The sequence below is a fragment of the Gekko japonicus genome, unplaced genomic scaffold (genome assembly GCF_001447785.1).
Source record: "Gekko japonicus isolate JY-2015 unplaced genomic scaffold, Gekko_japonicus_V1.1 scaffold283, whole genome shotgun sequence".
Classification (NCBI taxonomy): Eukaryota; Metazoa; Chordata; class Lepidosauria; order Squamata; family Gekkonidae; genus Gekko; species Gekko japonicus.
Genome location: NW_015166429.1, coordinates 721613 through 733942, shown reverse-complemented (window position 1 = coordinate 733942; position 12330 = coordinate 721613). Strand labels below are relative to the sequence as shown.

The following is a 12330-nucleotide window of genomic DNA, read 5'->3' as shown; positions in this document are numbered from 1 at the left end:
AGAGAATGTGGGGCATTAGCAGGGAGTCAGTTGTGTTAATCAGTTAAACTTAAATGGGGGTTGGGGGAAGGGAAGGCAAGGCCTGGATATCTCCCTGAATTACAATTGATCTCCAAACTATATAGATCAGTCCCCATGGCAAAAATGGTTGCTTTGGAGTGTGAGCTCTATGGCAGTATACCTCACTGAAGTCCTTCAACAAACCTGGCCCTCCCCTAAGTATTGCCAAACTCCAGGCAGCACTTGGAGATCTCCAACTGTTACAACTTATCTCCAGATGACTAAGATCAGTTCTCCTGGAGAAAATGGCTGCTTTGGCCAGTGGACTCTATGGTATTATCTCCTGCTGAGGTCTCTCCCCATATAAGCCAATCTCCAGGTGGCACCTGGAGATTTCCAGCTATTACAACTGATCTCCAGGTGACCATGATCAGTTCTCCTGGAGAAAATGGCTGCTTTTGCCAGTGAACTCTATGGCATGATACGCTACTGAGGGCCCTCCCCACCCCAAACCCTGCCCTCCCCAGGCTCTACCCCTCAAATCTATAGGTATTTCCCCACCCAGAGTTGGCAACCGTGTAATCAGCTATGGAACTACTTTCCAGACCCTTGGAACTCGGGAAACATGGCATAGGAGGAGGTGCTTTTCTACCCTAGCTGCCACTGCATAGCCCCAAATCAACATAAACCAGGGGTGGAGGGAACCATACCTGTTACCATGTAGTTCTCCTCCCGTACTACCGACAGCCCTGCCTTATAGCTAAACAGAAGGAAATAAGCATGGCTCACTTCCCTTTATTTTCCCCTTCCCTCCGCCACCCCACCAGCCACAGCCAGGACACTCACCCAGAACCTCTTTCTGGAGCTCGTAGTATTTCTTTCCACAATGGGCCTTACATCTAGTAGCTATATACTTTTACAATTCTAATGCCCCTATGTCATCTAATATAAGACTGCTGTGAGCCACTAATGGAATGTGACCACAAAATAGGCAAAATAAAATTCTAGGTTTCATCTGGTACAATATAAAGCACTGCAGAGTATTTTTACCATTGTATAACACACTGGCAGTATTATGCTTTGTCCATTTTTGGACAACCTTGTCGAAGAATCATATCTAGAATAAATGTAAAGAATTATTGTTGGAATGACCAGAAAACTAGATCTTATGTGACAACTATCCTTTCCCTTTCATCCTCACAGTTCAGTGAGTCTCTGTTTACAATGTGTGTGTGTGTGTATATATATATATATTCTATAACTTTTATTACAATGTGCATTTAGTTTAAGGAACGCTGATAGAAATGGCAGAATACAGTGAATGTGCCTGTTCACATGGACATATACAATAGTTTTTTTTTTTCCTTTGTATCATCCTTAGCATAGATGAATTTAGTTACTGTGACTCATAGGAAAAATTATTGCATTGCCCCGTATAAATGAATCCATTCCTTCTATAACACATTTAGAGAATACCAAGTAACACTCACATCTAACATCTCTTTATAGTCACTGGAGACCCTGAACAGTATGAAATCCAATATATCCTTTTTATTCTTTGTCCTGTTTTATCAGTGGTTTCCCAGCTGGTATCTAAAGATGATGGATAAGAACTGAATCTAATTTCTGGCTTGCTGCTGGTACATTTAATGAGCTGATCAATGTATAAGAAAGCTTATGATTAACGCAATGAGCTCTGTCTCTGTATAGGGTCTAGACAGTGAGGACTTTCAACAATATTATGGTCCTGATTTAGAGACATTTCAGATGCTGCCTTTACAGACAAAGGACTCATTTTCCTATGTGCATACAGTGATGAAAAAAAGAAGCAATGGAGATCCTACTTGGTAGAGTGTGAAGGTTCAGCTAGCTAACGGATTTACAAATCCAGAACTCTGAAGAGTTCCATTACCCAGTTTTGGGAGTCAAACCAATTGTATCTCAGTGTTCACATGGGGGCATGCACAGGGCTGGCTCACCCACTAGGCGAACTAGGCACTCGCCTAGAGCGCAGGCCGGCCCTTAGGGGCACTAGCAGGACCCGTCATCCCACTGCCAAAGCCCCTCAACCCCCGCCAAAAAGCCCGACCGGGTGACTGCCACCACTGCCTCATTTCTCCCTCTAGACCACGTGCGCCCAAGGATGTGTGGCCGCCCCTCTTCCCCCGCAGTCCTCCTGCATCTTTTTCTCACCTTCCTTCCCCTCCCCAAAAAGAGGGGGGAAGGCAGTCACAGAGAGGTGGGCGAGGGAATGGGAAGAAGCGGCAGCAGGAGGAGGAGGACGAGGAGGAGGAAGCCAGAGCAGCAGCACCCTAGCTGGCCCGCCAGGAAGCCGGTGAGTCGTCAGAACGTGGCCGCCTTCCACCACCTCTCCCCCCAAAAAATGTTTGATCCCGGAAGACTTTGGGGGTGGTGTGGCATGCGGGCACACACACGCCCCCCCACCTCAGCGGCCTCCCTTCTTCCCCCTCCCCCCCCCCCCCAGCCCAGCTGCAGGAATGTGGTGCAGCAGTGGCCCTTCTGCGGCAGTGGCGGCTCGGCCAAATCTGGTAGTCATTAGCGCAGCCAGGACAGGCGCCCGTGCCGCAGCTGCCCTGCAGTCCCAAGGGTTCCCGCTCAGCTGCCCTAAGCAGCCCCCAAGAGCCGAGCTGAGCGGAACTTCCCCCGCGGCCCCTGCCGCTGGCCACCTGCAAGATCATCGAGGCCAAGGGGGAGGGGGCGGCAGCAGAGGGGGGCGGCCAGCTGGGACGTTTCCAGGCTCTACCGGGAGGTTGGCATCTGCACCCCACCTAGGGCGCAGAAACACCTCGGGCCGGCCCTGGGAATGCATGAGTGCATTTCTCTGAGAAAGAATCATGACATGTAAAATAATGTCCATGCATTCCTGATCAGGTTTATAACCATATCATCTGAGAGAATCAGATTCCTACCAGTGGGGTTGAACAGTTATTAATTGCCAAAGCTTAAGCTAGACTGATGGTTCCTAAACCTCAGAAGCTGATGATTCAATTAATCACGTCCATATATTTAATCACATTTGGGTTTGAACTCCAGCTCGTTGTGTAAATGGGAAGCGGTCATATCTATGCCCCATGTTTGAACCATCGCCTCATGCATACCAGGTTACCTGAAAGAATAAGCCATATGAGAAGGCATATGAGAAGAGCTCTGCAGGATTAGACCAATGGTCCAAATAGTCCAGCTTAATGTTTCCCATAATAACCAACCAAGAGCTAATAACTTCTGCATGCTTTTCTTAGCAAACCAGCCCACCCATCTGGCGAAGGCTAGAGGTGGACGCCTGTAGTACATTTCAGAACCACAGCAGTGATGAGAATCAACATTAGACAGGGCTACATATGTAGGTACTAATACGAAGGGAAAGGGTGTGTTTTTTCCTGCTTCCATCTGATACCAAGGTCAAGAGGCAGAACTTGTACTGGAAGTTGACAGTTCTGCCAAACTCTTTGGAAACCGCAGAGCTCTGTGTTTGTTTGTTTTAAAATTTCTAGATCTAAATATCTTCTTCTGCCAGTATTGCAGATTTTTCATTCCATTCCCACTTCCTTCTAATGTGCTGGCCTTGCATTTCCAATTTAACCAAACCTGTTAGTCAGGTCTGCCCATTAGCTCTCCATTCAGTCAGTCATCAATCACAGGGGAAAGCAGTCCAGTCCAGTTCAGCTGTTCTGTGTCAGCATGCAACTATGTCACCTTGAACAGCTTTGCAGCAATACAATTACAAGCCAGTCCAAAAAGGGAAACAAACTCCAAGCCTACTGTTCCTCAAAATAAATAAAGCTTAATTCAGCTTGCAAGTTTATAATGCTTTGAAAAAAACTATTCTAAAGATGTGTTTGGTAAGAATGTGCCATTTTAAATATTTTCAGAACAGAGAGAGTATAACAGTTCTTTGACCATAATGTGAGTTGCTTAGGAAGTGTAGCCATACTGAGGATTGTTTTTCCCTTGCCAAGGTTAATGATAGTTCTACCAAGCCAAGTAATCAGAGAGTTTTTCACTTGTACTTAGTGTCTTTTTCACGAAGCAGCCACTTAGAATTAAAATGTTGTAGTTAGTAAACTTTAGTATAATTGCTTTCAATTAGGTGGCTATCACCTGCCTGGATATTAGAGTATGTTAAAACATTCATGACTGGGATATGTTGTCTTTTAACTGATGCCCTGCCACTGAGCCCTAATTATCCAGCATTTAGGTTTATTCCACATGTTTTGGAAGTAGGCCATTGTACTATCCAGTTGGGCCAAGTGCTGCTGTATCTCAAGACACTTTTGTACAAATTCATCTCAAGTTAGCTGAACCCTTCATCAACAAATATAAAACAGTTATGGGCCTAAGAGGCCATTCTGTCTTCTTCTGTGATTCATGGTTGTGGTAACCAAAACTGGCAGATCATTCTTTATCAAGAGTCTAGTAGTCTGCAGTGCCTTCCCATTTCTAATCTCCAACCTAATCTGTCAACTTCTTCTGCACACTACTGAACTCTTTAGATTCCTTTGGCCTTAGAAAACTATAAAATGATACATAAATAGGTTTGAACCTATTGTTGGCAAACAGGAAGCTATATATATGAAAGTCCCTGTTGGGCTATGCTGTGTGAAGTTTGATTTTTTGTTACATAGTTTCATATTGTGAATAGAGCTTGGAAACCTTTAGTGTGGTTTGTGTATTTCAGATTAGTGAAATAACTGCCTGATCCTCTTGAATTTTCTTAGATTGATAAGAATACTTCTCCAGGTTTGGGGCATGACATCTCCTGCAACAACTAGCCAGTACTATTTCTGTTTCCTCACAACTGAGTGCCTCCTTTAAAATTGTTCTCTAGCTTTTTGTATAGGAAGACTCCGCTTCTTCTTTTTTGCTGCTCTCTGCCTTACAAGGGAGAATGTTCTATTGTTCTTACTAATTGCTGGCTTCTACCGGCTGGATTCTGTGACTTCTTTCCAGTAAGCTGGATCCCATGACTCTGTTCTCCTAAGTCTATCTCCAAAGATTTTTTTTTTCTAATGGAGGAAGGCTTCCTCTGTTAGAATAAGATTTAGTGCGTACACACACACGTATATATAACCTCTCTACATTTTTCATACTGAAAATCGACTGCAATTTTTCCTACTCCATCGCAGGTACCTCTGGTGCAACTTATGGCTTGTTTTGTGCCTAATACCCTTGGTGTACTTTAAACTTTGACTTACTTTAAACATAAATTGTGATATTAAAACAAATTCAAAATATATACAACTTATCTTTACAGTGACTTTATACAGCTGTTCCTTTGGTCGAAGTGATTGCAGCTTGTGTCTTGCGGCTGATCCCAAATACGAATGTGTCTGGTGTGACAACAACTGTGTTTACACAAAAGTGTGCCGAACTCCAACTGCTACCTGTCCTCCTCCAGTCATTACTCAGGTAAGTTAAATGTATTTAACCCATATCATCCATGTCTCTGATAATACTTTAAATGAAGGCAGGGTACTACTAGAATAAATTTTCAAAGCAATCATGGCTCCTGAGGTTATTCTAGCAAAATTTGCCAAGTCCCTAAGCAAGATTCTCTGTATGTCTTCTTTAAAAACAGCAGATAATAGATAATCTTCGACGTGGTCTCTGTGCTTCACACCCATGGGATCCAGTGCGCCTGCACCGGATTGATCGGTATTGTAGCAATCTCTAACAGATTTTCACGCCCAGACCTCAGGCATGCGCAGGAACCCCCACCACACATGCCCAGAGGGGAGGGCGTGGACATCCCACCGGTTCCTTTCCGCCGTGCTGGAAAACACCTTTCCTTGGTCGGTGAGATTAGTAGCTATTTTCCTCAGAGGCTCTTCAGATTTCTCTTCGGATTTTTTCTTAGTTTTTTCCTCCTTTTCTTATCTTTGGCTTCGCAGTAATGACCTGCCAGCACCTTCCTCCAGGTAGGCCACTGCTCGCTAATCTCCCATGGGTGTGAAGCACAGAGACCACGTCGAAGATAAACAGGTTGCTTACCTGATTAACCAGATTTATTCATGTCATCAGTTTTTATCTCACAGCTCAAAAGTAGTTATGCTGGAGGTAAGTATTGTTGGAGCTGCGGTGGCTCAAGTGGTTAAGACACTGAACTGCAGGCTGTGGAAGGTCAGTAGTTCAGCAGTTCGAGACCCGGGTGCTGCAAGACGGAGTGAGCTCCCGTCTCTAGTTCCAGCTCCTGCCAACCTAGCAGTTTGAAAGCAAGAAATTGCAAGTAGATAAATAGGTACCACGTTGGTGGGAAGGTAACAGTGTTCCGTGTGCCTTGGTGTTTAGTCATGCCGGCCACATGACCACGGAAACATCTTCGGACAGTGCTGGCTTTTCGGCTTTGAAACGGAGATGAGCACCGCAACCCTAGAGTCGGATTCGACTGGCTTTCGAGCAAGGGAACCTTTACCTTTTTAAGTATTGTTAGTCTGTAAAATACCCCTGGACTTTGGTTTCAAAAGTAATTTGTCATGTGATTTGAAGAGCTGCAGTCCAATAAATGCAAGCCCCAGCCCCTTAGGATTAGCTTTTCGGGACCTGGCCCACCATTTTATCAAGACCTTTGAAAACAAGAATGAGTGCTTGTGAACAGGGTGCCTGTCTGCTGGAAGGAAGCCTTAGCTGTAGGACCTTCTACTTGAGAGAGGTCTCAGTACATTTTGTTGTCTAAGAGGAGAGTATCAGATGCTTTAAATGACTGCAAGAAAGGTATAAACTGAGTGAAATGCAAGGCAGACGTTTTAGATATAATAGTCATAGCCTGCTGAGCAGCTGTGTTGTAATAAACCATAATAGAATTCTATTTCTGTTAGGTGTTTGAAGTGTTACAGCTTATTATTGATTTTGTGCTATTTGGGAAAGCATTTAACTTGAGATTTTATGGTAGAAATTTGTTAGCTCTTGGTGTTTTTGGTTTTTTTAAAAAGAATGTAATTAGCATCTCTGTGGAGTTACACAACTAGATAATGCAGGAGGCTGTATAAAAATCAGTGCTTGTATGGCTGAGTTTCAACTTCTAGCAGTTTGATACCTGTTTTCATTCCATCAGGGATAGAGAAGTATTTTACACCCGGGGCATCATAAACCTCAAAACTAGTTGTTTGGGAGCTGGGCACAATTGCGTTATTTCAGGCAGAGGAGGCAAGACACATGAAATTGAAACATGTCACAAAGACCTCTGACAGTCATTGACACTAAGAGTAAGAAGGGGCATGAACCAGGAAAATGGTAGTTCATGATGATTTGTGATTCATCAAACCTCACGAACCATGGTTTGCAAACCTCCATGAACTTCTTGGTTTACCAAACTGGTTAGTGGGTTTGTGAGTTCAGGATGCCTCAGAACAACCCCCTCCGAGCTCCAGGTGAGAAAGGTGGGCCACAGCTGGGATCCATCTCCCCAATGGGGTGGGTGAGAGGAGGCTTGGGCTTGGTCGAAATTAGACACATTGGGCAGGCCACATTGGGCTGGGTTAAAATTTGCCACATTGGTCTGGCCATGTTGGGCTGGGTTAAAATTTGCCACGTTGGACAGGCCACATTGGGCTAGCCCCAGGTGAGAGGGGCTACAGCCAGAATCCATCTCTCCAGTGGGGTGAGTGAGAGGAAGGCCTTCTAAGGTGAGGATGGCTGGCCAGAACCGGAATCTATCTCCCCAGTGGGGTGGGTGATTCTTGGGGGGGAAAGACATGGAGAGGGGTTGTATTATTGGCAGAGTGACCCTCGAGCAGAAGGACTCTCAAGTGGTAGCCCCTCTCGAGATGGAATGCTCATCTATAGCAATAATATCTTCGATGAAGGAGGCAGATTGGGGATGTGCATGGACGGTGGGAGGCTATTGGTTAAAATTCACCATGTAGAGCAGGGCAAATTGGCCTAGGGTAAAATTTGCCACCTGGAGCAGGCCTTATGGGGCTGGGCTGTTAGACAAGAAGACCAAAAGAAAACACACACACATAATGAAAATACTACAACTCAGTAACTGAGCCCCTCGGCCTGGCTATAGCAGAGGGTCAGGGTTAGGTTAAAATTTGCCACCTGGGGCAGGCCACATTGGGCTTTTAGATACTAAATCACAACAATTCAGTATTCGAGCTCCTTGGCCTGGCAGAGGGACACACGCGGTTAGGTTAAAATTTGCCACCTGGGCAGGGCACATTGGGCTAGGTTGGTAGACAGGAAGGACTTAGGAAAACAAACACACACAATGAAAATAAAACTACCCCAAATAAAACTAGTGGAAGGACTGGTGGGTCAGAGCCCTGAGCCCACCAGACAGTGGTCCAGATGGAGACAGGTATTCATAAGCCCCACAGGGGGGGACTGTGTAGGGCCTCAGCTGAGAGAGACATCCAGTAGCTAAGCCCCGCTGCCCTGGCTTGAGCAAAGGGGACAGTGGGTCAGAGCCCTGAACCCACCAGACACTGCCCCAGCTGGGGACAGGTGTCCATAGACCCCACAGAGGGGGATGGAGTGATGCCTCAGCCAAGGCACCCAGTAGCTGAGCCCCTCTGAAGCCCACGGAGAGGTCTCTGCCTACCCATACTGCTAACTGTTTCTCGATAGTGGTTGAAATGTTCTTTGCCATGTGCAGCCTGTCAAGTACCTTGGTATGCAGCAGAGCCTGGCAATACCTGGCCTGGTTGCCCTGACCCTGCCTAACACTAGTAGGTTCCCCACCCATCGTGTCACTGGGTTTCCACCAGTGTACAGTCAGTGAGAGATTCACATTATGTGCCTGTGCAGAGGTCCAGATGTTGGACGTTAAGTGCACAGTTCTCCCGCAAGTGTGGGACAACTGTGCCTTCACATAGTCCCTGATAGCCGTGTACAATGAGGGCAACATGGTCCTGCTCAGCATGGTGCGAGCAGGGTGTATGTACTAGGGGTAGGCATCATGGAGCATCTTGTGAAAAGCAGCGCCTTCAACTATGGAGAAGGAGAAGCTGTCTATAGCAACTATTTTGACAAGGAAGTGAGTGACCCTCCTACTTGCCTACTGTTCCCCCCCCCCCAGCACCCTAGTGCCAACCTCACCAAGCATCTCTGTCAGATGGTGGTGGTTGGCTGGTGGTGGACGCTTGGACACTCCAGCAGCAGCCTCTGCCCCCCCCCCCCAAGAAGCACTGCCTGGTGGTGCTTCTTCAAATGGTTCTGCAAGCCAGTAGTCAAGAGATGATTGGAGTCTTTCCCTTGACTGATCCGGGCTCTACACAGCTGGCACTGTGTGAAGCAGGGGTTCTGTGTCAGCTGGAAGTGCTTCCAGGATTCAGAGGTATAGGGGCACCCATGCAGACCAGCGGGTGTAGGCACCCCTGGAGCCACCTCCTGTGAGGAGCTCAGGGCAGACACAACATGTCTTAGGGTGACCGAAGAAAGAGATACCTGAGGGGAAAGAGGTTGAGATGGCAGCAGCATGGGGTGCACCTCCATCTCTTCCTCTTGCTCCACCTGTTCCTCCTATGAAGGCCTGCTGGACTCTGAAGGAACCAGAGCAGTGGGAAAGGCATCCAGCCTTTCCTCTAGCTCCTCCATAAATCTTTTGGTCCCTGAGCTGAGCTCCAGAGTCGGAACACTCTCATCCTCAAGGCTCACCCCAAAAGACAGCTCAGGCTGCTCCTCCTCCTGCTGCTGAGCCTCAGCAACAACTGGAGGACGGGCTGCCTGAACAGCAGACCCCTGCTTAGGGCCAGCACCTATGGGCACATCTGCAGGGGCACCCCAGCAGCAGCCTCAATGAAGAGGGCCTTGCATGGCCTCGTCATTGCACCACTCTAGCCAGAGGTTGGAGCGGTGGAAGGCAGCTATCAAGCAGTTCTTCGCAGAAGTGGGGGGAAAGCCGCAGCCCTCCTCCTCCTTTCCACCTCCCTCGTGTTCCTTAGCCTTGTCCCCCAGGGCCCCTCTGCATTCCCTTCCTGTTGCTCATCGTGTTAACCCTGGGCCAAACTCTTTCTAACTTGTGGGGAAGGTATTATGCACCTAACTACCTGCTCTGCAATCTGAACTTAACAGAGCCTGACACCTTTCTATGAACCCTCCCACCCAAAAACTAGGGTTTTTTTCTTTCAAAAGAACCTAACCTATCCTTGCTTCCATTTTGGCTTGCTTTCTTTCTTTCTTTCTTTCTTTCTTTCTTTCTTTCTTTCTTTCTTTCTTTCTTTCTTTCTTTCTTTCTTTCTTTCTTTCTTTCTTTCTAGTTGCTGTAGTTTTTTTAGTTTTTTAGAACTAGTGACTTCCTACTGATACCCTGACTATGGTTTAAGAAACTATCCTTGAGATGGAATAGCAAACCTTTTTAAAGGTTTAAGGCTCTTTATTAAACTTCTCCTGACTAGGTTCTATTGGAACAAGTCTGGTTTCCTAATGGAAATGCAGGCGCTCCCTCCTGAAAATTGGAAAACTGCAGGACAATCGATAGGGAAATAATTTGTCTAAAAGCACCTGCCTTCATTGAAGCTCAGAGCACCGTACACTGCTTTTTAAAAATGTAACCTAGGCTGTTATAACACTGTTTTGAAGACAAACCTTGCTTCTTTTATTATCTTCCTAGCAGTGGCCTAATTAGGGAGGAACTAAAGCCCTATGCTGAAATGTATTTAAAAGTGTTTGAGTTAAACAATTCCTAAGACAGACCCTTATTACTAAAAGCATATTTAGCAGGAACTAAGTATTGTACTTAATAGCCCTAAGTTGAAACCAGAAGCACACACACAGAAAAGTGAATCTCAACAACCACCTCTCCAAAAAAACCAACCTTCTAGAAATTAAAGGAAAGAAATGTGGGGGGACTACTGGGGGAAAGGATGGGGGAAAGGTAACCAAACAAGAAGGAAGACCTCCCAGCCCTAACAGCAACAAAGCTCCACAAAAATAACTGTAAGCCTCAAAAAAACCAGAAGTAGTAAAACCAGAATAAACCCAAAGGTAACCAAAAAGGGTCTACTTGGATTCATACCCACACACATACAACTACCAGGCCCAAACCACAAGTAACATGATAAAACTCCAAAGCCCACCAAAGTCCAAACTACAAAGTGTAAACTACAAACCAGAGATATACAACCTAACCAAAGAGAACCAGAAAAAGGCCTGAGCTGAGGCCCTAGGCCAGGCAGGCGTCACCCCATCACCTCACAACTCACAGTACAAGCCCTAAGAAGAGCTAACAGTAAAATTAGAAAACATTTTAAAAAAATTTTGTTAAAAGAAGTCAAACCAGTCTCTATCTTCAGTCTTCTCCAGGGAGGAAGGAAGGAATGGATCTGATCCAAAGTCTACAGTCCTTCATGCAGCAGAGAGAGTCAGGCTCAGAGCAGCAGTTGAAGCAAAAGCCAGCCACCCAATCTCCAAACCAATCTCTCAGCAATGGAGTCTAGCTCAGCCAGACCCTTCCTTTTGTGCTCTCTGCCCATGTACAAAATAATAATTTCAAAAAAGAACAAACTTCTGTGATTGACTGCAGAGCAGTGTTTCCCCCTTACCTGAAATCCTATTGGTCAAATAGCCACTGCTTCTTCCCTCCTCCCTCCTATTCCCTGGGAAATGGGTGGGAAAAGCAAGGTAGTTAGCTAGAGAGTTCAGTAGACTTCACACTTGAAGCCTACAACAACTTTGCAAAGTTGCAAGCCTGCAGTGCTATGTCATTTGCAAATGCATTGCAGTGATTGGCTCTAAGCTCCACCTAAGAGGCTTTTGCCATTGGCCTGCAGAGATCCCTCTTCCCCCTCCCTCCTTTTGCCCTGGAAACCAGAACAAATGGTTGGAAAGAGCCAGAAACAGAAGATAAGTGTACACCTTTAAACCTCTTCAGAGCCACTATTTGGTATTGCCGGAAAAAGCTGAATAAAAACCAAATAATTTCAGCTTTTTTCAGTATCAATCATACCAGTAGCCAAAAAGATTCTCCAATTTGAATTCAGCTTAAAAATACTCAGAAAATACTTGTAAGGTATTTTTGGGGTTTTTTTCAGCTTGGATAAACTGAATGCACACCCCTAGTCACACAAGCAACTTTATCAATCTACAGCATACTTCTTACAACTGTTAAGAAAAAAAGGCAAGTTAAAATGTTAGAGAAATTGTTCCCAACTGCATATCATTGTTGCAAGGAAGTGCCTAAATGCATTCATGTACACGTGAGTGCAAAGAATTTTTGCCCCAGAATACAACAGCACATTCTTGAGATTAAAAAATCATCTTGTCAGAATGCAGAATGATCCCTTCCATGTCCTCTCAAAATATACCTCTTGGTTTTGGTTATGATTTAACCACAAAAGTCTCCAATGACACATTAAAGTCAAAGAGTTGGAT

The 12330-nt window shown here is 45.6% G+C and overlaps 1 protein-coding gene across 1 annotated transcript in view; it reads left to right on the top strand.

The window, feature by feature from the left end:
* Positions 1-12330, top strand: part of PLXNB2 (plexin B2) — a 147918-nt gene that overhangs the window by 29782 nt on the left and 105806 nt on the right. The window contains exon 6 of the mRNA XM_015411815.1: positions 5273-5427. Coding sequence (XP_015267301.1) covers positions 5273-5427 — 155 coding nt within the window. The remainder of the gene's footprint in view (positions 1-5272; positions 5428-12330) is intronic.